Raw genomic sequence first — 22,729 nt, forward strand, 5'->3', positions numbered from 1 at the left:
TGATTAAAATGATATGCGGCATGCCTATATTCTGTGTGTAGCATTTCATATGCAGATACAGCCACAGTCTCACACAGTATATAGGCATGCTGCATATCATTTTAATCAGCAGAAGCTGCTTGTGCATCCTAGCCACATAGCAATGCAAATAAGATGCATTTTCATAAAAATAAAATAAAAAAAATTAAAAGGTGTGCCCGACGTTAGCATTGAGGCAAGATTTATGAGGACACATTTGTATCCAAGCAGAGGCAGAGGTCACAGTGTTAGTGGCAGTGTGAGTGCTGTGTGCATGTGAGTGGGTTGGTTGTGCAGTAGTGTTCGGAATATGTGTAAGGAGCATTATGTGTGTCATGTAAAAATGCATTAATAATGTGCAACATATGTGTAAGGGGCACTATGTGTGTCATGTGTATAAGGGCATTAATAATGTGCGGCATATGTGTAACAGGGTACTACTGTATGTGTGTCATTATGTGTATAGGGGCACTAATAATGTGCAGCAAATGTGTAGGGGGCACTATGTGTGTCATTATGTGTATAAGGGCATTAATAATGTGCAGCATATGTGTAACAGGGTACTACTGTATGTGTGTCATTATGTGTATAGGGGCATTAATGTGTGGCATATGTGTAACAGGGTACTACTGTATGTGTGTCATTATGTGTATAGGGGACTAATAATGTGCAGCAAATGTGTAGGGGGCACTATGTGTGTCATTATGTGTATAAGGGCATTAATAATGTGCGGCATATGTGTAAGGTACATTATGTGTAAAAGGGCATTAATAAAGGTTGTCATAATGTGTAAGGCACATTATGTTTATAAGGACATTAATAAGGTGTCTCATATGTGTTAGGGGCATTACTGTGTGGCATTATGTGTTTAAGGTGCTCTACTATGTGGCGTTGCGTATAGAAAGGGCACTACTGTGTTGTCTAATGTGAATAAAGAGCAATAGGGTGTGGTGTAATGTGAATAAGGAGCAATTCAGTGTGATGTAATGTGAATAAGGGGCTCTACTGTGAGGAGTAATGTTTATAAGATAAAGTGATACTACTGTGGGATGTAATATGAATTATGGAAAGTATCGCATGATCAAATGTGAATAAAGTGCAGTACTGTGTGGCGTAATTGGAATTGGGGTTACTATTGTGTGGCCAGGCCCCTTGCCAGCAAAAACACACCCCTTTTTGGGCTATGCACCAAATGTGTGAACTGTTCCTATTTAAAATATAGGGGATACAAACACCAAAATAAGAACTGCTATGGATGAGGGGTGATGGTGCTGGGAAAGAAGTGCAAGGTCAGAGGCGGAACCAGCGGTGGTGCTAGGGGGCACCAGCCAAAATCTTGCCTAGGGCATCATATTGGTTAGGGCCGGCTCTGTCCGCATCACTAGGGTGTGGGCAGGATGCGGGAGATCTGCCTGCTCTTCCGGGGGTACGGGGGGCTGCCCCAAAAATCAGGAGCCGCCCTCAACTTCCAGGAGAAAAGATGTATGGTGTAGGAAACAGTCTAAGAGAGAGAAAAGGGGAGAGGGCCCTGCTCGTGAGAGCTTACATTCTAAAGGGGAGGGGCAGACAGACAGACAGGGGTGATACAGATGGGGTAGACAGTGATTATGGAATAGAGGGTTAGGATGAGAGATGGCTGTGTTAGCCAGCCAGCTGAGAGCCGTACAATACATGGCAGACTGTCTAGACATGAGCAAAGTTTGAAAACTCAAAAGTGGTCCCAGCCCTTATAATCTTATGGTCTACAGGTCAAATTCAGACCTGATCGCTCTCCTCTGTGAATTTGCAGAGGTCTGCAATCAGATAGTCGCCACCCAGACAGAGTGAAAACCCGCCCCGTGCAAGTCTGCGTACGCTGTGCAAAAAGCTTTGCAATCGCCACCCAGCTACAAATCCGTTCACAACTCACTCACCATGGAATGATTTTCCAGTCTGTGCAGTCTGTGCGATGCACAGGACTTACTCCTACAGTGCGATACAAACCGGCTGATCGGGGCCGGAGCTGACGTCACACACCCGCCCTGAAAACACTTGGGAACGCCTGTGTCTTTCCTGACACTCCCAGAAAATGGTCAGTTACCACCCAGAAACGTCCACTTCCTGTCACTCAGCCTGCGTTCACCTAGCGATCAAAAGGACGCAGGATTTTTTTGCAGTTTGGCCTCATACCTGTGCATAATGATTCCTGCACATGCGCAGTCGTCCGCCTTGCGATATCGCACAACAGCAATCGGGTCTGAATTCGGCCCAATGTCATCTCCCAGCTCATTAATACAACTATGCAGGAGCTAGCTGCGACCTGTAGTTCCACAAACTGAAGCAAAGGTAAATCATAACAATAACTAACAAAACATGAGTGCTCAGGATTGTAACAGTACCCCCCCTTTAAGAGGGGTTAAGAACCCCTAGAACCAGGCTTATCCGGAAATTCACCGAAGAAAGACCTCTTAAGTCTGGGTGCATGAAGAAACCTCTCCGGTACCCAGGTTCTCTCTTCCGGACCGTAACCCTTCCAATGCACGAGGAAATGAACTTGACCCCTCCTGAACTTGGAATCTAGAATCTTTTCCACAACAAACTCCTTGTGACCTTGGACTAACACAGCGGCAGGCCTTCTGGAAGGAGATCTTCTAAATCTCTGGGACACAAATGCTGGTTTCAACAAGGAACAGTGGAAAGTGTTATTGATCTTGAGTGATTTTGGTAAAAGGAGTCGAAAGGCTACTGGATTAATCTGTCTAATAATCCGGAATGGACCAATGAACCTAGGCCCAAATTTTTGAGAGGGCTGGCGTAACTTGATATTTGGAGTGGACAGCCACACCATGTCACCCACTTTAAAAGTACAAGGTCTTCGTCGTCTGTCAGCAAATTGTTTGGAACGAACAGAGACTTGGTTGAGTGCCAGACGTACTCTCCTCCAAATTTTCCTCAGACGAGCTACAGGATCAAGGGAAGAAGTCTGTTGCTGCAGGATGTCAAAAGCGTTAGACCTAGGATGGAAACCCGAGAGACAAAAGAAGGGTGACATGGATGAAGAAGAGTGACTGGAATTATTATATGCAAATTCAGCAAAGGCCAGATGGTCCACCCAATAGTTATGGTACTTGGAAACATAACAACGGAGATACTGTTCAAGAGACTGGTTCACTCGCTCAGTCTGTCCATTGGATTGTGGATGATCACCAGAGGACAGACTAAGATTAATATCCAAGGCTGAAAAGAAAACTCGCCAGAATCGAGCAATAAACTGAGTTCCTCTGTCGGAGACGATGTCCTGTGGTAATCCATGTAATTTAAAGATATGTTGCCAATTCCCTGGCACTGGGGAACTTGCGAAGAGGAACAAAGTGAGCCATCTTACTGAACCGGTCTACCACAACCCAAATGGTATTGTACCCTGATGACTTAGGAAGATCAACCACAAAGTTCATAGAAATATGGGACCAAGGTCTTGAGGGAACCGTAAGAGGCAGAAGATGCCCCATGGGAGCTTTACGAGGAGTTTTATGTTGAGCACAGATCTCACAAGCAAGAATTAACTCTCTAACATCTTGACACATAGAAGGCCACCAAACTGAGCGAGACAATAAATCCAGAGTCTTAGAAATCCCTGGATGCCCAGAGACTCTCTTTACATGAAATTCAGATAAAACTGCTTTCCTTTACCCTTTAGGGACAAAGATGAGTCCTGAGGGAGTCCCCATGGGCGCAAGAGACTGTTTGGCTTGAATCTGGGAGACTAAATCTTGAGCAAGACCAGCATGGATATTGGAAACAGGGATAATTGGTTCAGAAGAGCAGGATGAATTTTGAATTGGAAGGAAGCTTCGTGACAAGGCATCTGCTTTAAGATTCTTCGATCCTGGCCGATAGGAGATCACATAGTTGAATCTAGTGAAGAATAATGCCCATCGTGCCTGTCTTGGATTCAGTCTCTTGGCTGAATCAATATAGGATAGGTTTTTATGGTCAGTGAGGATTGTAATCACGTGTCTCGCCTCTTCCAACCAGTGCCTCCATTCTTCTAGAGCCCACTTGATAGCAAGCAGTTCACGATTTCCAACATCATAGTTGGCTTCGGCAGGAGAGAACTTTCTGGACAGAAAAGAGCACGGGTGAAGTTTAGAATCCACTGGCTCTTTCTGTGATAGGACTGCTCCCACTCCCACTTCAGAAGCATCCACTTCCATAACAAAAGGCAGGTCAGGATTTGGATGACTAAGAACAGGTGCAGATATAAAGGCTTTTTTTAACTTGAGAAAAGCTTGTAGAGCTGAAGGTGACCAATGTGACGGATCCGCACCTTTCTTGGTCAAAGCAACAATAGGTGCAACAATGTCTGAAAATGAATGAATAAATCTCCTGTAATAATTAGCGAATCCAAGAAAGCGTTGTATAGCTTTAAGGTTAGTAGGTTGTGCCCAATCTTGAATTGCTTGAAGCTTACTGGGATCCATGGAGAACCTCTTGGGAGAGATAATGTAGCCTAAGAAAGCGACTTCCTTCACTTCGAATTTACATTTTTCTAACTTGGTGTATAGATGGTGCTCCCGGTGCTTTTGCAATACCATCTGGACATGGACTCGATGCTGCTCAAGTGACCGTGAATATATTAGGATGTCATCCAAGTAGACCACAACAAATTTTCGCAGGAATTCTCGGAGCACATCATTGATAAAATCTTGGAAGACGGCAGGAGCATTTGACAATCCAAATGGCATAACAAGGTATTCATAATGTCCAGAATGAGTGTTGAAGGCCGTCTTCCACTCGTCACTGGCCTTAATTCGTATGAGGTTATATGCCCCCCGAAGATCAATTTTAGAGAACATTTCCGCCATCCGGAGTTGATCAAATAACACGGAAATTAAAGGCAAAGGATAAGAGTTCTTAACTGCAATTTTGTTGAGTCCTCTATAATCAATGCATGGACGTAAGGAGCCGTCCTTTTTTGCCACAAAGAAGAATCCTGCTCCTACTGGTGATTTTGAGGGACGAATAAACCCTTTGCTTAGGTTCTCCTGAATATAGTCCTCCATAGCTTTAGTTTCTGGCAAAGAAAGAGCATATAATCTACCCTTAGGTAATTTATCTTCAGATACCAGACTGATGGCACAGTCATAAGGTCGATGTGGGGGAAGAGTATCCGCCTCTTTCTTGGAGAAGACATCCGCAAATGAATGATATGTAGTTGGTAGCCCCTCTGGTATAACTTGAGAGCATCGCACTAGCAAGGACAGACATCTTCCCGTTCATTCTGTTCCCCACTGTAAGAGTTCTCCTGTCTTCCAGCAGATGGATGGATTATGGGATTTCAACCATGGAAGCCCTAGGACTATGGAAGCCATGGGGCAATTGACAAGGAGGAAAATAATCTTCTCCGAATGCAGAAGACCAGTAGTTAAATGAACAGGAGGAGTTTGCTGAGACACTTGCCCACTGAGGAGGGGGTTACCGTCAAGGCCACAAATAGTCACAGAAGGCTTCATCTTTAGTATAGGAATGTTCCAGGACCGGGCGAAAGAGATATCCATAAAGTTGGCAGCTGCACCACAATCAACGAAAGCCTTGACTGCAACTTGCTGAGTAGGTAGACTAATTTGAACTGGAAGCAAGACTGAATTTTTAGGAGAGATTCCAGCCAGACCCAGGAGTAACTCCCCTTTTACCCCTGGGTCTTGTCTTTTCCCGACTTCAGGGTGCAAACATTAGCAAAATGACCCTTTGCTCACCAATATAAGCATAGGCCCATCGATCGCCAACGGGATTTTTCCTGAGCAGAAAGACGAAAGGCCCCAATCTGCATGGGTTCACTGGAGTCTTCGGCTTCTTCCAAGTCTACTGCTGAGGGAGATGGTGACCCTCCTCCTTTCTCCATCCTCCATTCCCTGATCTGACGATCTACTCGAATTGCTAACTGCATGAGCTTGTCCAGGGTTTCAGGAGTAGGATACTCAGAGCCGGCCCTAGGCATAGGCAAACTAGGAATTTGCCTAGGGCATCTGGTGTGCCTAGGGGCACAAGCAGCTTCTGCTGAATAAAATGATTTGCGGCATACCTATAGTCTGTGTGTAGCATTTCGTATGCAAATACAGCCACAGTCGCACACAGTATATAGGCATGGCGCATATCATTTTAATCAGCAGAAGCTGCTTGTGCATCCTAGCCACATAGCAATGCAAATAAGATGCATTTTCATAAAAAATAGGCACACAACGTTAGCAGAGCTGCCAGTTGACTCACGCCAGGAACTATAAGTGTCATTATGTGTATAAGGGCATTAATAATGTGCAACATATGTATAAGGGGCACTATGTGTCATTATGTGTATAAGGGCACTAATAATGTGTGGCATATGTGTAAGTGACATTATGTGTGTCATTATGTGTATATGGGCATTAACAATGTGCGGCATATGTGTAAGGGAAATTATGTGTATAAGGGTATTAATAAGGGTTGGCATAATGTGTAAGGTGCATTATGTTTATAAGGACATTAATAATGTGTGTCATATGTGTAAGTGGCATTACTGTGTGGTATTATGTGTATAAATGCACTACTGTGTGGTCTAATGTGAATAAAGAGCAATATGGTGTGGTGTAATGTGAATAAGGAGCAATATGGTGTGGTGTAATGAGAATAAGGCGCAATATGGTGTGGTGTAATGAGAATAAGGAGCAATATGGTGTGGTGTAATGTGAATAAGGAGCAATTCAGTATGATGTTATGTGAATGAGGGGCACTACTGTTAGGAGTAACGTATATAAGGTAAAGTGGTACTACTGTGTGATGTAATGTGAATAAGGGACACTATCGCATAATAAATTGTGAATAAAGTTGCACTACTGTGAGGCATAAGTTGAATTGGGGGTACTATTGTGTGGCCATGCCCCTTGCCAGCAAAAACACACCCCTCTTTGGCCTGTGCGCCGAATGTGCGCACTGTTCTTATTTAAATTACAGGGGATAGGAAAACAAAAAAAAAGGACTGCTACGGGTGGGGGGGTGATGGTGCTGGGAACGGGGTGCCGGGTCAGAGGCGGAACTAGTGGTGGTGCTAGGGGGCACCAGCCAAAATCTTGCCTAGGGCATCATATTAGTTAGGGCCGGCTCTGAGGATACCGGACAAGGTAGTCTTTCATTTGCTCAGTGAGGCCTAAGCGGTACTGACTTCGGAGGGCTGGGTCATTCCAACCACTATCACCTGCCCATCTGCGAAACTCAGTGCAGTATACCTCGGCTGTGTTTTTCCTTGTCTCAGGGCTCGTAAGTGAGCTTCTGCAGAAGCTGCTCGGTCCGGGTCATCATAAAGAATTCCTAGGGCGCTAAAAAAGGCATCCACTGTGTGCACGGCGGGATTCTCCGTTTTTAATCCGAACGCCCAGGACTGGGGTTCCCCCTGCAGGAGGGAGATGATGATAGCTACTCGCTGAGCCTCAGAACCAGACGATAATGGCTGGAGTCTGAAATATAGCTTGCGGAAATTCTGGAACTGTTTCCGGTCACCTGTGAACCGTTCGGGAAGATGCAGCTTTGGTTCGAGCCCAGGAGCCCTTGTTACTACCAATGACCTGCTAGTTTCTTCCTGGGTGGAAACTCAGAGCTTTAGATCTTGCAGTTGCTGCGTCAAATTTTGTATTGACCAGCCAAGATTTGAACCGGATTTCGCTGTGACGGGTCCATGCCCAGGAAGTGGTGGGCCAGTTATAATGTCAGGAACTGGTGCAGAATCCGGAATTTGGGATCAGGTACCAAGTGGTTGACGTTACCCAGAACAGAGACGCGGAGTCGAACACGCCGGGAGGTTTTCACCAGGGAAACCCGCAAGGAGATATGGGCTTCGCGGCTCCCTATGTGCAGGTCGCGGCCCCCTGTCTGGATCACTTGATACCTGAACTGGACTAGAGTTATGGTGGAGGTGTTGTATATGACAAACCGCAGGGATACGCAGGAACAAACAGGAACTGGAGAAGGTGGCAGGGTGCACACGGCCAGATGGTACAAAGGGGCCGTGGAGATGGAACAGCAACAGGAACTCTAGGAGAGACACAGGAGGTAGCGGCACACGGACGGACTGGGGTGCAGACACTTGGAGACAGGGTAACGGCAGTCGGCAGCAAGATGGTGAAGCTGGAATTCAAATGCTGGAACAAGGCAAAACCCACTGGACAGATGAACTGAGACCAGAGAGGAACCAGAGAGCAGAACACCACATGGAGTAGCTATGACTGGCAAAGCCTCTTGGGATTGAGAGGCTTAAAACAACAGGCTGGACCAATCAGCCGTGAGCACCAGACAGGCCCCCAGTAATTGATATAACATGCAGCTGCAGTGCAGACTGAGCAGGCTGACAAGCTGAATAGTAGTTTTCAGGTAACCAGCTGTAATTACAGAATCCAGACTCCTGTGGAGTCAGTTGCTGAGTGCAGGAGCTGAGGCACTGGGAGACAACTATGCAGGAGCTAGCTGTGACCTGTAGTTCCACAAACTGAAGCAAAGGTAAATCATAACAATAACTAACAAAACATGAGTGCTCAGGATTGTAACAGCCACACACCGTAATGCCCCTTACATATTATGCCACACACCATATACCATAATGCTTATTACACATTATGCCACACACTGTCATGCTTATTACACATAATGCCAGGCACCGTAACACCCATTACACATTATGCCACACACCATAATGCCCCTTACATATTATGCCAGACACCATAATACCCATTACACTTTATGCCACACACCATAATGCTTATTACACATTATGCCACACACTGTCATGCTTATTACACATAATGCCAGGCACCGTAACACCATTACACATTATGCCACATATCGTAATATTTATTACACATTACGCCGCACATAGTAACACTCATTACACATTATGCCACACACCGTAATGCCCATTACACATTATGCTACACACCGTAATGCCCATTCCACCTTATGCCACACACGTAATGCCCATTACACATTATGCCACACACGTAATGCCTATTACATATTATACCACACACCGTAATGCCTATTACATATTATGCCTCACACAGTTATGCCACTGACACCATTTTATGTCCCACACACAAAAATGCCCCATATAAATTATTCCCCAGCTGTGGGCTGGTTGTATTGTGTAACACCACCATGTTTCTTAATGGTACTCTGTACCACCTTCTACTTTCAGCACTGCTGGTGAGTGGGGTGACTGGAACGGCCAGTCAGAGCTGCTGGGAGCATTTAAAGGACATTCCGTAAGTACCCTGCAGTATGTAGAACTGAAGCATACAGGCAGCTCTAAACTATTTCTGGCCAGTGGCCCCGCCCCCTCATGTGATGTCACATGTTTGGGGTGGGCTAGCAATATTAAGGGGCACATTTATCAATATTTGTGGCATATCCTCTGAAAACAGCTGCTTTTGGGGGGCTACACGCAATATTAAGCGTGTCTATTTGGAATCTCAGCAGATATCAGAGATAAATATCTATGGTCCCCCATTTTCGTTCACAAAAAAAAGCCCTGATGGGTTTACGGGGTCTGATAACAGAGGAATCTAGTGCAAAGCATTACAGGGCTTGGGCCCAGAAGCTAATACCATCCTCAGACACTATTGCAGATTATGGGGTCTATTCATGAAGCAGTGAAAAGAGTGAAGAAGTGAGCCAGTAAAGAAGTTGCCCATGGCAACCAATCAGTGTTGAGGTATCATTTATAAAGTGTATTCTTTAAAATTATACGTAGTAGCTGATTGGTTGCCATGGGCAACTTCTCCACTGGCTCACTTCTCCATGGGCAACTTCTCCACTGGCTCACTTCTTATCACTGCTTCATGAATAGAGCCCTATGTCTCTTTTCCAGGGGTGGAGATGCATCATGATATTGTATGGCCATATACTGTGAGATTTATCACAATGGGATAATTTTACTAAGGTGGGAGGTTTATTTAGAACTGGTGATGTTGCTCATACTAACCAATCAGATTCTATTTAACATTTATCTAGCTGCTTCTATAAGGTAATAGGTAGAATTTTATTGGTTGTTATGGGCAACATCACCAGTTCAAAAAAAACCTCCCCCTTAGTAAATTTACCCCAGTGTATGGCCACGATATCTGCTGGGTGTCAGGCTGTCAGATAACACACACGTCGGTCTGACAGGCATTTTATCTGACAGTGTATCACCAGCGTTACACAGTTGGCCCCCCCAAAAAAAAGGTTTTTATTTTTTGTGCCTATCTGTTTTTCATTGTACAATTATATCAAGGCAGCCTGACTAACAAAAGGGCTTTTGTTTTTATTGCCTTTCATTACATCATTCCTAATTCTTCCTGACGCATTTTGCATCACCAGTCTATTGGTAAATCAAAGCCGTTTTATCTCCCTGGTATCTCACGGATGGCGCTAGCTATCAGGGGATCAGCTCCAACACAACAAGCCTTTCGGAGCTTGATAAATTGGAGAAGACTGCAGCCTGCATTCACAAATATGTGGATTGTGGTATCCCGGGTTACAGAACTGTATCTGCAACATCGTCTGTAAAACCGCGGTGATACATACTGTACTGTAAGCCAGTGATTACGGGTTCGGTGTGATTTTTGGGTGTTCACATATAATGAATAGACCCCTGAGCCCTCAGTCTACAAAGTTATTGAAAACATTACATTTAAGTTACTCTGTGTTTTCATTTAAAGGTGAATACAGGTAAAATAATTACCCCGTCCCCTGCCAGCATTTTCAGTGTCGGCATCCCGACCACCAGTAACATGTATCACACCCATCCTGTTGGATCTCAGGTTAACTCAATACAAATGTAGAACATTTTAGCACATGCTCATTTTAATGAATAAAATGTTTAACTGTGCGGAAAAAATTAAAACGTATTTTGTGTTCCTGGGTCCGAAGCCACTAATACAACATGAACCACATTAACCCAGAGTGTGTAAATAACACACACACACACACACACACACACACACACACACACACACACACACACACCATATATTAGTAAGATGTTATTGCTTTACACTGCGGCGATGGTGCATTCAGGACATATACTGTATGGAACAGATATTAATTATGTACTGTCTGCTTCTAATAATGCGCACTGTACTGTAAGTGACAAACACGCGGCCTGATGAACTCCTTTAAGGTACCGTATTCTCACCATGTAATTGGAGAAATGGTCTATGGGAAATATTCAACTTCAACTGAATTAATGATGAAAAACTTCCCAATAAAAAAAGAACTGAAACCACAATTTAGATATTTAGGATAAAGGGCGGTATTCAAATGATATATAACGCCCAATCTCCTTTCTAAAGTGTTCCCCGTTATCGTGCATATCGCGCCCAACGTAATCAGGTTTAGCTGTGTAAAGGGTTAGGGCGCCTCGCTACCCCGGGGGTAGCAAGCTGAAATGATAACACTCCCGTCAGTAGAAAAAGAATGGGTGTGGAAGGAGGCGGAAAGAATTGAATACCGCCCTAAATATTTATAACAACAGAGCAAACACGTGTATGTTATTGGCTTGCTATATTATGTTGACATGAGAATGCCGACATGCATTTTGTTCAAATTGATAAAATGCTGACTTGGGGGTTACTCATAGTTGTTAGCAAACTAAAAAAAGTTGTCAATTGGGCAAAACCATGTTGCACTGCAGGTGTGGCAGGTGTAACATGTGCAGAGAGAGTTAGATTTGGGTGTGGTGTGTTCAATCTGCAATCTAAATTGCAGTGTAAAAATAAAGCAGCCAGTATTTACCCTGCACAGAAACAGTATAACCCACCCAAATCTAACTCTCTCTGCACATGTTACATCTGCACATGGTTTTGCCCAATTGCCTATTGTACTATACATTGAGACACAATCCAAAAACCGATACTTGGAAAGATGAAGGTGCCGGTTTCCCGTGTCTCAGACACGAAACACGCAGTTGTGTTACATGTTGATGTAGCATCTGATGTACACACACTACAAAGCAGCCATTGCTACATAGTTACATACAGATTGCAACACAGCTCATAGATGTTGCACAACATTTCCGCCAGCTGGGAGGTAGTAGTATTCTTGCTTGTGTCACTCTGATAATGTTATGCACAGACAATACTGTGTCATCCACACTGACTTGTGACATCACTAAGTAACCTCCAGACCAGCGCCCACATTGAAAATTAGGCTAAAATTATATGATTGTAGCCAAAATTTTAGCGCAGGCTGCAATATATTCAGCAGCCTCTGACCTTATACCTCCCAACATTGCAGGTAAAGAGATGAGGGGCTCAATCTGCCCGCTCCCCAACCTGCCCAGACACACCCACACTTTACTGAAGCCACTCCCTCTAAATAAATTAGCTCCACCCTTTTCAGACCAGACCACCCTTCCTCCCAACTACCCAAAAAAAGTAAACTATCAAATGGTGTGTTTGAGGCTCTTCTGTAGTTTTCTAGGGGGCGTTAAGGCGTATCGTAAATACCAAATAGCCAAACAACAACAAAAATATATATACTGCAGTGAAAAGTTTGTAATATAAATATAAAATAACTTCTGTTACACCAGCAGGTTCTATAGACAGAACAAAGGTTTTGCCTGTATAATTGACTGTAGCTGAGAGGTTTATTTCATGCCCCTACCTCCTCCAAGTGAACCAGGAAAGTCACATTCTGCCCGTGCTGGACCGCCAGTTTGCCGTCGCTGGTGGTGAGCTGCAGCCCATGGGGTGCTTTGCCCGAGCACGGCTGGGCTTTGGCGGAGTACTGCTCCCGTAATCCATCGGTGCAGTTGTTAGACACAATCCTGCGATACCTAGAACATAGGAACAATTACATCAATATCTTAAGGCGTCTATCATTTATTGTGATTGCTCTTACCTTAACAATACGCTTTAAGCTAGCTTATCAACTAAAACAACGATACGGACACCAACTGCATTAGATTTAAAAGGTCATTGTATTTATTAATTGGATGACCCTAAACGTAGGGATGGCAAGGAAGACGCTACAATGGCCAGCTCCAGTCAAATATATATCATATAACTTGGCGGCGACTGAAACGCCCCCAACCGTAATGGCGGCGACTGAAACGCACTAACTATATATAAGCATAACCTGCGCCGTAGAGGACTCACCACCCCTTACTGGCATGGTACAGACATCCTAGTGGGAACGCCCATTGTCACCTCTCAGGGGCAGGACAACACCGGACGTCCATTAGAGGGGTAAGTGCTCCACAGCGACCATTTCTGCTACATATGACCGCTGGCCGTAGCGCCTTCCCGACGAATAAAATTGAATGAAATTCAGATCGAATGAGTATTAGAATTGTAGAACAAGAACAAACATAAACAATTCGGGAGGGCGGGTGGGCTTCTAAGCCGACAAGAGGACTTCAGTCCCTCAAACTGCTTCCTATAAAGGCTGCCATAACCCTCCTACCTACTGATAGGCCAAGCCTACACCAATAATAAACAGCCCAACACCCTTGATCTGCCTAGCAACATAGTCTTAACTAACCAATCACAAAAATCAAAGACTCTTACATGTTTTTCGGGCCCATTCAGCTCTCTCCCATTTAAAGCGTTGGACTGAACGTGTTCTGAAAGGGGTATAACTAGTATACCTGGTCTTGTTTTATTATTTATTTGAGGCCTAATAAAACTATCACCAGACTAAGGGGTACATTTAATAACAGGTGATATTCTTGTTAACACATTACTAATCTTAAATGGTGCTCCAGCCAATCAGCTCCTAAGTGTCATTTTTCCAACACATGACAGGAGCTGACTGGTTGGAGAACCATTTATCATTCGTAACGAGTGATTAACTCGTTATTAATTATGTCCTTTAATGAGAGATGTATCAAAGCATGGCGAGAGATAAATTGGAGAGGGGTCAGTGTCCTAATCCTTGGAAAGATACTATGTCTCAGATTTATCAAACATTGGAGTGTGATAATTCGCATGGTGATAAAGTACCAGTCAATCAGCTCCTAACTGACATGTTACAGGCTAGATTTGAAAAATGACAGTTATGAGCTGATTAGTTGGTACTTTATCACAGTGCAATGTATCAGTCTCCAAGACTTGATAAATGCTTCACATGCTAAATATCTGAAAAGTCATATTTAACATTTTATATATATTAAATAAATAAGTAAATAAATAATAATAATAATATGATAATAGTATGTATGTGTGTGTATATATATATATATATATATATATACCGGTATATTTATTTCTTATAAGACATCTGAGAAGAAGCTACGCTAGACAATACTGCCACTGGCTGCCTTCCGGTTAGGTGTGCTTACCCGCTGCTCTTCAGATAGCTTTGCCCCTGGCCGCAGTCTTTCAAGATGGAAGTTGGGTTAAACCAAAACGCAGGGGTGCACTGATTCTTTCCGTGCCTCTCGTAGCCGTAGTCACTGAAACAAAGCAAACAGGAAGAAAGAGATGAGAAATATGGTCTTAAGGTCTGATGGATGTTTTCAAGTGGATCTGCGGCCCACAGACGGTGGATCCGGCTATGAAAGTCGCATTGACTGGACTGGCGGTTCAGTTTAGAACAGAGTTGCGCTTTGGCTAGACGCTGAGCAGACGGCTATAGACCTAAAGACTTGTTCTCACCAGAGGGTTTTCCTCATCTCACTTCATTTAATCTGAAGAGAACACAGTGAAAAACTGCAGGGAAGATTAGACAATAACGGGGATCACTGATCCTCATGTAATACTCATGTTCTATGCACATGTTCATGTTTGAACAATTGCCTGATTCTGACCTGATCGCACCTCTGAGAATTTGCAGAGGTTTACGATCAGATAGTCGCCGCCCAGACAGAGTGGATACCCGCCCCGTGCCAGTCTGCGTACACCGTGCGAAAATCTCTGTGAACGCCGGTCAGCTGCAAATCCATTCTCAACTCACTCACCATGGAGTGATATTTCCAGTGTGTGCGCAGCCCAGGACTTACTCCTATAGTGCGACAGAATCAGGCTGATCGGGGCCGGAGCTGACGTCACACATCCGCCCTGAAAATGCTTGGGAACGCCTGCCGGCTCTGATACACAGATATATTCTGTGTATCAGAGCCGGCACTAACCAATATGATGCCTTAGGCAAGATTTTGGCTGGTGCCCCCTAGCACCGCCGCTAGTTCTGTAGGAGATGTCTGGCATGAGTCAGCTGGCAGCTCTGCTAATGTCGGGCGCCTTTTGTTTATGAAAATGCATCTTATTTGCATTACTATGTGGCTAGGATGCACAAGCAGCTTCTGCTGATTAAATTGATATGCAACATACCTATATTCTGTGTGTGACTGCGGCTGTATCTGCATACGAAATGCTACATTACAGTGATTTCCAGGAATACACTGCAACATAGCATTTAGTATGCAGATACAGCCACAGTCACACACACAGAATATAGGCATGCCGCATATCATTTTAATCAGCAGAAGCTGCTGGTGCCCCTAAGCATACCAAATGCCCTATGCATTTGCCTAGTTAGCCTATGCATAAGGTCGGCTCTGCTGTGTTTAGCTTGTAACTTCTCAATGAGATGTTGGATATTTTATAAAAAGTTCTTTATCTTGGTAATTGCATTTTACACGTTTAAGGTCACTGAATTAACATTCTGTATAAGGGTCAGTAATACTTAGGGGTATATTCAATTGATGTCGAATTACTGAATTTGTCAAAAAACTGGACTTTTTCGACCAAAAAAACATGTCGAATTGGATTCGATAATTCAATACGGTACTTTTTGACAAAAAACCTGTCGTTTCAGTTCCGACTTTTTGCTCTTCGACAATTTCATGTCTGTAATGTTAAAAATGCGGCTTTTCGACAAAAGTATATTCAATTGAAGAATGTCGTTTCGACAACAGTGCTTTTCGACAGTCATTTCGTCAATTTCATTGCGCCTCCTTTTTCTGTCGTGAGCTGATAAGAAATTTTAAAAACATGTATTTTTTTGTTGCTTTTTTGATTGCTAATAGCATATCTATTTATATTTGAAGGGATTATCTACTTGGTTTAAACTATTTATGACCCACAGTATTATTTAATCGATTTTTTAAAAGAATATTTTTTCCTTTATTCGGCTGAGGGAAATGTACCCATGATTCCACAGTTACCCAGGATACACTTCTCCAAAGCCACTCCTCTCTCCTCACTCCCGTTTTTGAGATTTCAGGGAGAGGAGCCACTACAGTCAGCTCTCTTGTGGAATCGTTTTTTAGGACAATCCATGCGTTTTCCAACATATATATCATATTTTTTTTATATCGTATATATGTTTCCAAATGGCGGGAAGTCGAATCCAGGCCGCCCACTATTCGACAATTGGTCCGTTTTTCGACAGAGGCCGTGTCGAATCCGTTTTTAATTGAATATGTCGAATTCATTGTCCCGGTAGAGGGTTTCGGCTGTCGAATAGTGTTGAATCCAAAAACTGACGAATTCACGCCGGAATTCGACTTCAATTGAATATACCCCTAAAACTGCATAAAAGAAAAAAAAAGAAAAGTTAAAAGTTTCACGTAACATAAAAGAAAAGATGGGAAGAACAGAGCAGCATTACACTTCACTGTAATCCCCTACTGTAATCCAAAAGCGTCTCCGTCACTGTCATCTGGAAAAAAGTCTGCGGGCAGGGATGACCTTGTGTTGAGCAGTCGCTACAGTATGTTGGAGGTGATAACTGGGGCTCAGTGTTCCGAAACCCCTGTTTTATGAAGGTAGGGACCACCACCAGCTAATTGCAATGGCAAAGCCTGTTCCGTCCTCTCCCATGTCTTACAGGAAATAACTGCAGATCTTGCAAAAGTCCAGAAGGCACAGACTGATTTTATCAGGGTAGTTATTACTACCGGGTGGAGGGAATACACTCATTTAAATTTAGGGTAAATTGGTGGTTCCTGCCAATACATAACAGAAGTTGAGTCAGTGGCGTCACTAGGGGGGGAGTACGGGACCTGGGGACTGCACGGGTGACACTATCCATGGAGTGATGATAACAAAATTGCAGAGGTGTCCTGACATTTCGATGCCACCCCCTCAGATGGTGTCACCGAGCAGCGATGGTGGATGACACACTCACACTGTGCCAGGAGAGGCTGGGGGCTTCTAAAAAATGACAGATAGGAGCGGATTGGTTCGTACTTTATTTCTCTCCGAATTAGCACTCCCCAAGGCTTAGTACACCTGTCCCATAGCTGATGCTGCTCTAATCAATGAGGCCTATATTAAACTTCATCCTCCAAGTTTGTCTACCATAGGGCATCGGGGCTTTTCCAAAAGTGTGTTTTTAAAGATGGCGTTTCATATCGGATCAACTTGAATTTTAAGTGTAGTATCTTCCCTGGCTTTAGCTAGAAACATCTGTATCTCTGCTCATCCTGCAGCCAGCAGCTGAGATTACTCCGTCACACCCCGCAGCGTGACACTGGGAGACAAAGGCTGCAGACTACAATGGAGGCTAGACGTGTAATAAGCTTTGTTCCGGTACTTGTATTAAGTGACATGGCACCGAAAGCTTGCTCAGCCTTTCATCATACAACGAGCCTGCAGGCGACACACTAATTAAAAAATGTTCACTAACTGCTTTATCGTATGAAAGACTCACATCAATTTTTCACAAAATTAAAAACATTTTTCGTCTGCCCTAAGGATGCGCTCATGTTCATTAGCAGTTTATAAATGTATATTACACCGACGACTGTTCTGTAATCTTCTCCAGCGCAGCGGGCAGAGGATGGAAGGAAATGCGCTGTCAGCTTTCAATAGCAGGTTTAGTTTGCGTCCAGTGTCCGAGCGTCCTGCTGCGGCACATGCGCGGATCTCTATAGTTACAGCAGACATTATGCTCACCGAGCTGTGCCGTTGGCCATCCAATGGGAGATTTGATTTATAATGCAGGGCAGCAGGAGATAATACCTTCAAACTGGACTCTCCCATAGGAGCTGGGAGAGTATGCAACTATGGATGTAACATGTGTAGAGAGATTTAGATTTGAGAGGGGCGTGTCCTGGCTCATATCTAAAATGCTTTCCAGCATTTGTGGGCTACATGCAAAAAGAGCCAGTATTTTCCCTGCATGCAAAATAATAAATACATGTATTTGCCCCCCTTGCAGTGCAACTTGGTTTGTCCAGGTGCAAAGTAGCTTGCTCTTTTTGCTTACTCAGAATAACATAGTAACATTGTTAATAAGGTTGAAAAAAGACAAGTTGTCCATCGAGTTCAAACTTTATTTAGAAACTATACTATTCTGTAAATAAGCAGATATACCCCTAGATACAATACAATCTTTCTAAATGCTATATCCTTGGATATTCTTTTCAGTTAGAAATGTATCCAACCCGTTCTAACATTTAATGAATTTCAGATCTTTACTGCCCTTACTGTGTATGAAATGTTCTCTCCTCTAACCTCAGAGGGTGTCCGCATGGGGATCCGGTCTCTAGGTCGACATTAACTAAGCGACCACTATTGGTCGACAGTAACTAGGTCGACAGGATCTCTAGGTTAACATGTTCTAGGTCAAAAGGTCGACGTGAGTTTTTCACAATTTTTTTCTTTTTTTGACCTTTTTCATACTTAACGATCCACGCGGACTACGATTGGGAATAGTAACCTGTGGCGAGCCCTGTGGCAGTGGAGCGAGGCACCTTGCCCGAAGCATGGCGAGCAAAGTGAGCCATGCGAGGGGACACGGTGCACTAATTGGGGTTCTCGGTCACTGTACGGAGAAAACCACCAAAAAAACATAAAAAACTCATGTCGACCTTTTGACCTGTCGATCTAGACCAAGTCGACATAGAGACCGTGTCAACCTAGTTACTGTCGACCAATAGTGGTCAACCTATTTACTGTCGACCTAGTTACTGTCGACCTTGCATACCACACCCGTCCGCGTGTCCTTTCTAGAGATCTCTTAATAAACAAATCTCCTGATTGCTCCATGTATTGTCCCTTTATATATTTATATATATATATATATTAATAATGTTTCCTCTTAGACACCTTTTTTCAAGTGTAAACATACGTAACCTAGTAAGCCTTTCCTCGTATTCCAGTGCCTCAAACCCTTTATCAATTTTGTAGCTCGTCTCTGAACCCTTTCCAGCTCTGGTATATATTTTTTATACTGTAGTTGCGGCGCACAGAACTCTACACAATATTCAAGATGCGGCCGTACCTATGATTTATACGGTGGCAGGATTACACTCTCATCCCTTATCTCAATTCCCCGTTTTATGCATGATAACACCTAATTTGCCTTCGTTGCCACACTCTGACATTGGGTACTGTTGTTAAATCTATTATCAATGAGCGCCCCCAAATCTTTTTCTATTACTGTTTCCCCTACATACTCTCCATTTAGTTTGTAGGTTGCATGGTTATTTTTAGTTCCAAAGTGCATGACTTTACATTATTCTATATAAACCTCATTCTCCATTTAGTTGCCCAAACTTCCATTTTAAGTAAGTCATTCTGTAGGGCCACTGAATCCTTATCTGAGTTAATTACCCTACATTGGGGGTCTTTCCGAGTTGATCGCTTGCTACCTATTTTTTGCAGCACTGCGATCAGATAGTCACCGCCTACAGGGGAGTGTATTTTTGCTCTGCAAGTGTGCGAACGCATGTGCAGCCGAGCGGTACAAAAAAGATTTGTGCAGTTTCTGAGTAGCTCAGAACTTACTCAGCCGCTGCGATCACTTCAGCCTGTCCGGTCCCGGAATTGACGTCAGACACCCGCCCTGCAAACGCTTGGACACGCCTGCGTTTTTCCAAACACTTCCAGAAAACGGTCAGATGCCACCCACAAACGCCCTCTTCCTGTCAATCTCCTTGCGATCGGCTGTGCGAATGGATTCTTCGTTAAATCCATCGCTCAGCAACGATCCGCTTTGTACCCGTATGACGCGCCTGCGCATTGCGGTGCATACGCTTGCGCAGTTTTGACCTGATTGCACTGCAGCAAATAAAAACCTAGCGTGTGATCAGGTCGGAATGACCCCCATAGTTTGGTATCATCTGCAATGCATGGAGGGTCACCTGCTCTTCCTGAAGTCCTGGGACTTCCCTAAAATTCGGGCATCTCCCGTATGTAAGTATTTTGTAGCCTGATTGACTTTTATACAGTATATATTTGTGTATATCAGTAATAAACTGTCCGGTCGCAGTGTTACGCTGCACTTACCACTCAAAGTCCCAGTGCGAGCAGATGCAGGGTTCCGTTATGGTCCGTAGATAGTCCTTTCCCAGCATACACTTGGAGCCCGGGCGGCGCTTCCGGTAGGTCTTCCTCTCTCCCATTACACAGAAGTCCCTCTGAGAACAATACAATAATATTATGGTCAGGGTTAGGACCATTGCAATGTGCAGCAGTCTGCTGTGGTAAGGTCTACAATAGTGGCACGTAAACACAATACAAGTACAGTAAGAATCAAAAACATATATAGGATAACAATATCACAAGGGAGCGCTTATATATAAACAATTATGTCATAGACAATTTATTCATTCACTTATATTAAAACATGTATAAATGCAATACATAGAATAAAATCTGAAAAGTTAATCACTGCTATTAATAAACCACGCTACCATAGGATCTGTCCCCAGTGGCAAACGCAGGATTTGCATGGGGGGGGTTTCCAGAACTGGGTGGAGCCAAGCACGGGGGTGGGGACTGAGGTGACCCAGTATATGCTGGGTCCGTAAAACTAGTGTGTCTGTGTGTATATATAGATCATATTTTATATATATATATATATACATATATACATATCTACATATATATATATATATATATATATACACCGTATATACACCTATATATATATATATATATATATATATATATACATACATATACACATAGCATATTGAACATGCATATATATATATATATATATATATACATACAGTACATATACATATATATATATATATATATATATATATATACATACAGTACATATACAGTATATAGTATATATCATATGTGTGTGTGTTTATATGTATGTATATACATGTGTATATATGTATGCACATGGCTATATATGTACTATAATTAAAATAAAGTAAACTTTTATTAAGCACTTACAAGTGCCACCAGGAAGACAGCAGGCTGCAGAGGACGCTAGACAGCCATTAATAATACTCATGCAGCAAAAACAAATAAAAAAATAAAAATAAAAATCTATTTTTTTGTGGAGGGGGGTTTCTGGGTGCTCGGAAACCCCCCCTGTGTGCGCCACTGGTCCCACTTATATAACGCACATAAATCCACATCCAAGAATCAGTATGTTGAATGATCCACTAGACTCCAGTAAAAGGTATAAGTCCCAAAGCGTTCCAGAGGAAATATAAGTTGGATACTTGGCACTTAGCTGTGAGGGGGGTACCACTATTACCCCCATACTGCGTATGGCACTGCTTTCTGTCATCGCACATAGAGGCTCATTCAGGTGCGGTTGTATTTGGTGCTGCCGTTGCTATCTTTTGCCGTACGCAATTGCGATTATATGTTAATAAGGGCAGACGCTAACCTGAGTATACGAACGCCCATTGCTGTTGCATAATTTCCATCCAATAGCGTATAATTGCCGATACATTACTTCCCCCCAGGACTGGGGCAGGGCATGGCGCATAGGTGCAGGTAGGGGGCATGGTCTGCCGGAATCACTATTGGGGGAGGTCCGGCCTCCTTGACATCACTAATGGGGGTGTGCCCCAGCCGTGGGGGTTACAGATAGGGGTGTGCCCAGCACCCACGGAGGTGCTGGGCTTCCCCAAGCGCTCCCTTTAATGTGAATAGATGCTGTGTGCATGCATCTGTTCACGCGGCGGGCGGGCTGTTTTAGCAGGACGACGTTAAAGAGGCGCGGCGCCCTGCTACAACAGCCTAGCGTGAACACTTACATGTTGCAGAGTCGGAGTGCCTCTAAAGACGTGGAGGCTGATCTGTTCACCTAGAAGCATAAACAAGCAGATACTGCAGTCGTGAGTGGGCCCGGAGTCTATAATAAATAGCTTTTGAAATCAGGTGAATGTATGATGAGCATGGTGACACAGTGGTCAGCACTGCCGTCTCGCTGCATTTGGGGTAATGAGCTCAATAGCAATGTGGACCCCAACTGTGCAGAGTTTGTATATTCTCTATCTGTGTTTTGGGTAGTCTAATAGACTGCTAACTAAAGTGGCCCGTATGTATGTATATTAAGGAAATTAGAGTGTGAGCTCACTGGGGCAGGGACTGTTGTGAATGCAGAGTAATATACTGTATGTGCGCTACGGTATATAAATACATGATAGTAGTAACTAGGCCAGAATCCATTCTTCTCCTTCAGTCTAGAGACTCGGTTAACCTTGCAGTGACTGAGAAAGAAACAATCTAACACGCTGCGCTGAGGACATCCAGGAGCGTTGCTGCATTGCGCAGACCTATCATGAAAGGTTAAATGAATATTTTACTAACTTAATCTCATGGCGGCTGTAATAACATTTCTGTGAGAACAGAAAGTGGGCGTAATCAATATAACACTGAAAAACGAACATCCTCCAGGGGAAACACCTACGCTGCTCTAATTGAAGCATAATTATGGACTCGTTAGATCCTTGTTTAGGTAACAGTTAGGATATATGAAGAGTATTTAGCCTTAGGAGCCGAGTGAAATTCAATGGAAG

General features: G+C 43.6%; 1 protein-coding gene across 1 annotated transcript in view; it reads right to left on the reverse strand.

Annotated features, from left to right (window-relative positions):
* LOC135056898 (VPS10 domain-containing receptor SorCS3-like) overlaps positions 1 to 22,729 on the reverse strand; it is a 1,027,710-nt gene that overhangs the window by 78,471 nt on the left and 926,510 nt on the right. Inside the window, 3 exon segments of the mRNA XM_063962650.1 lie at positions 12,664 to 12,835; positions 14,342 to 14,455; positions 20,238 to 20,368. Coding sequence (XP_063818720.1) covers positions 12,664 to 12,835; positions 14,342 to 14,455; positions 20,238 to 20,368 — 417 coding nt within the window.

This window comes from Pseudophryne corroboree, chromosome 3 (genome assembly GCF_028390025.1).
Source record: "Pseudophryne corroboree isolate aPseCor3 chromosome 3, aPseCor3.hap2, whole genome shotgun sequence".
Lineage (NCBI taxonomy): Eukaryota > Metazoa > Chordata > Amphibia > Anura > Myobatrachidae > Pseudophryne > Pseudophryne corroboree.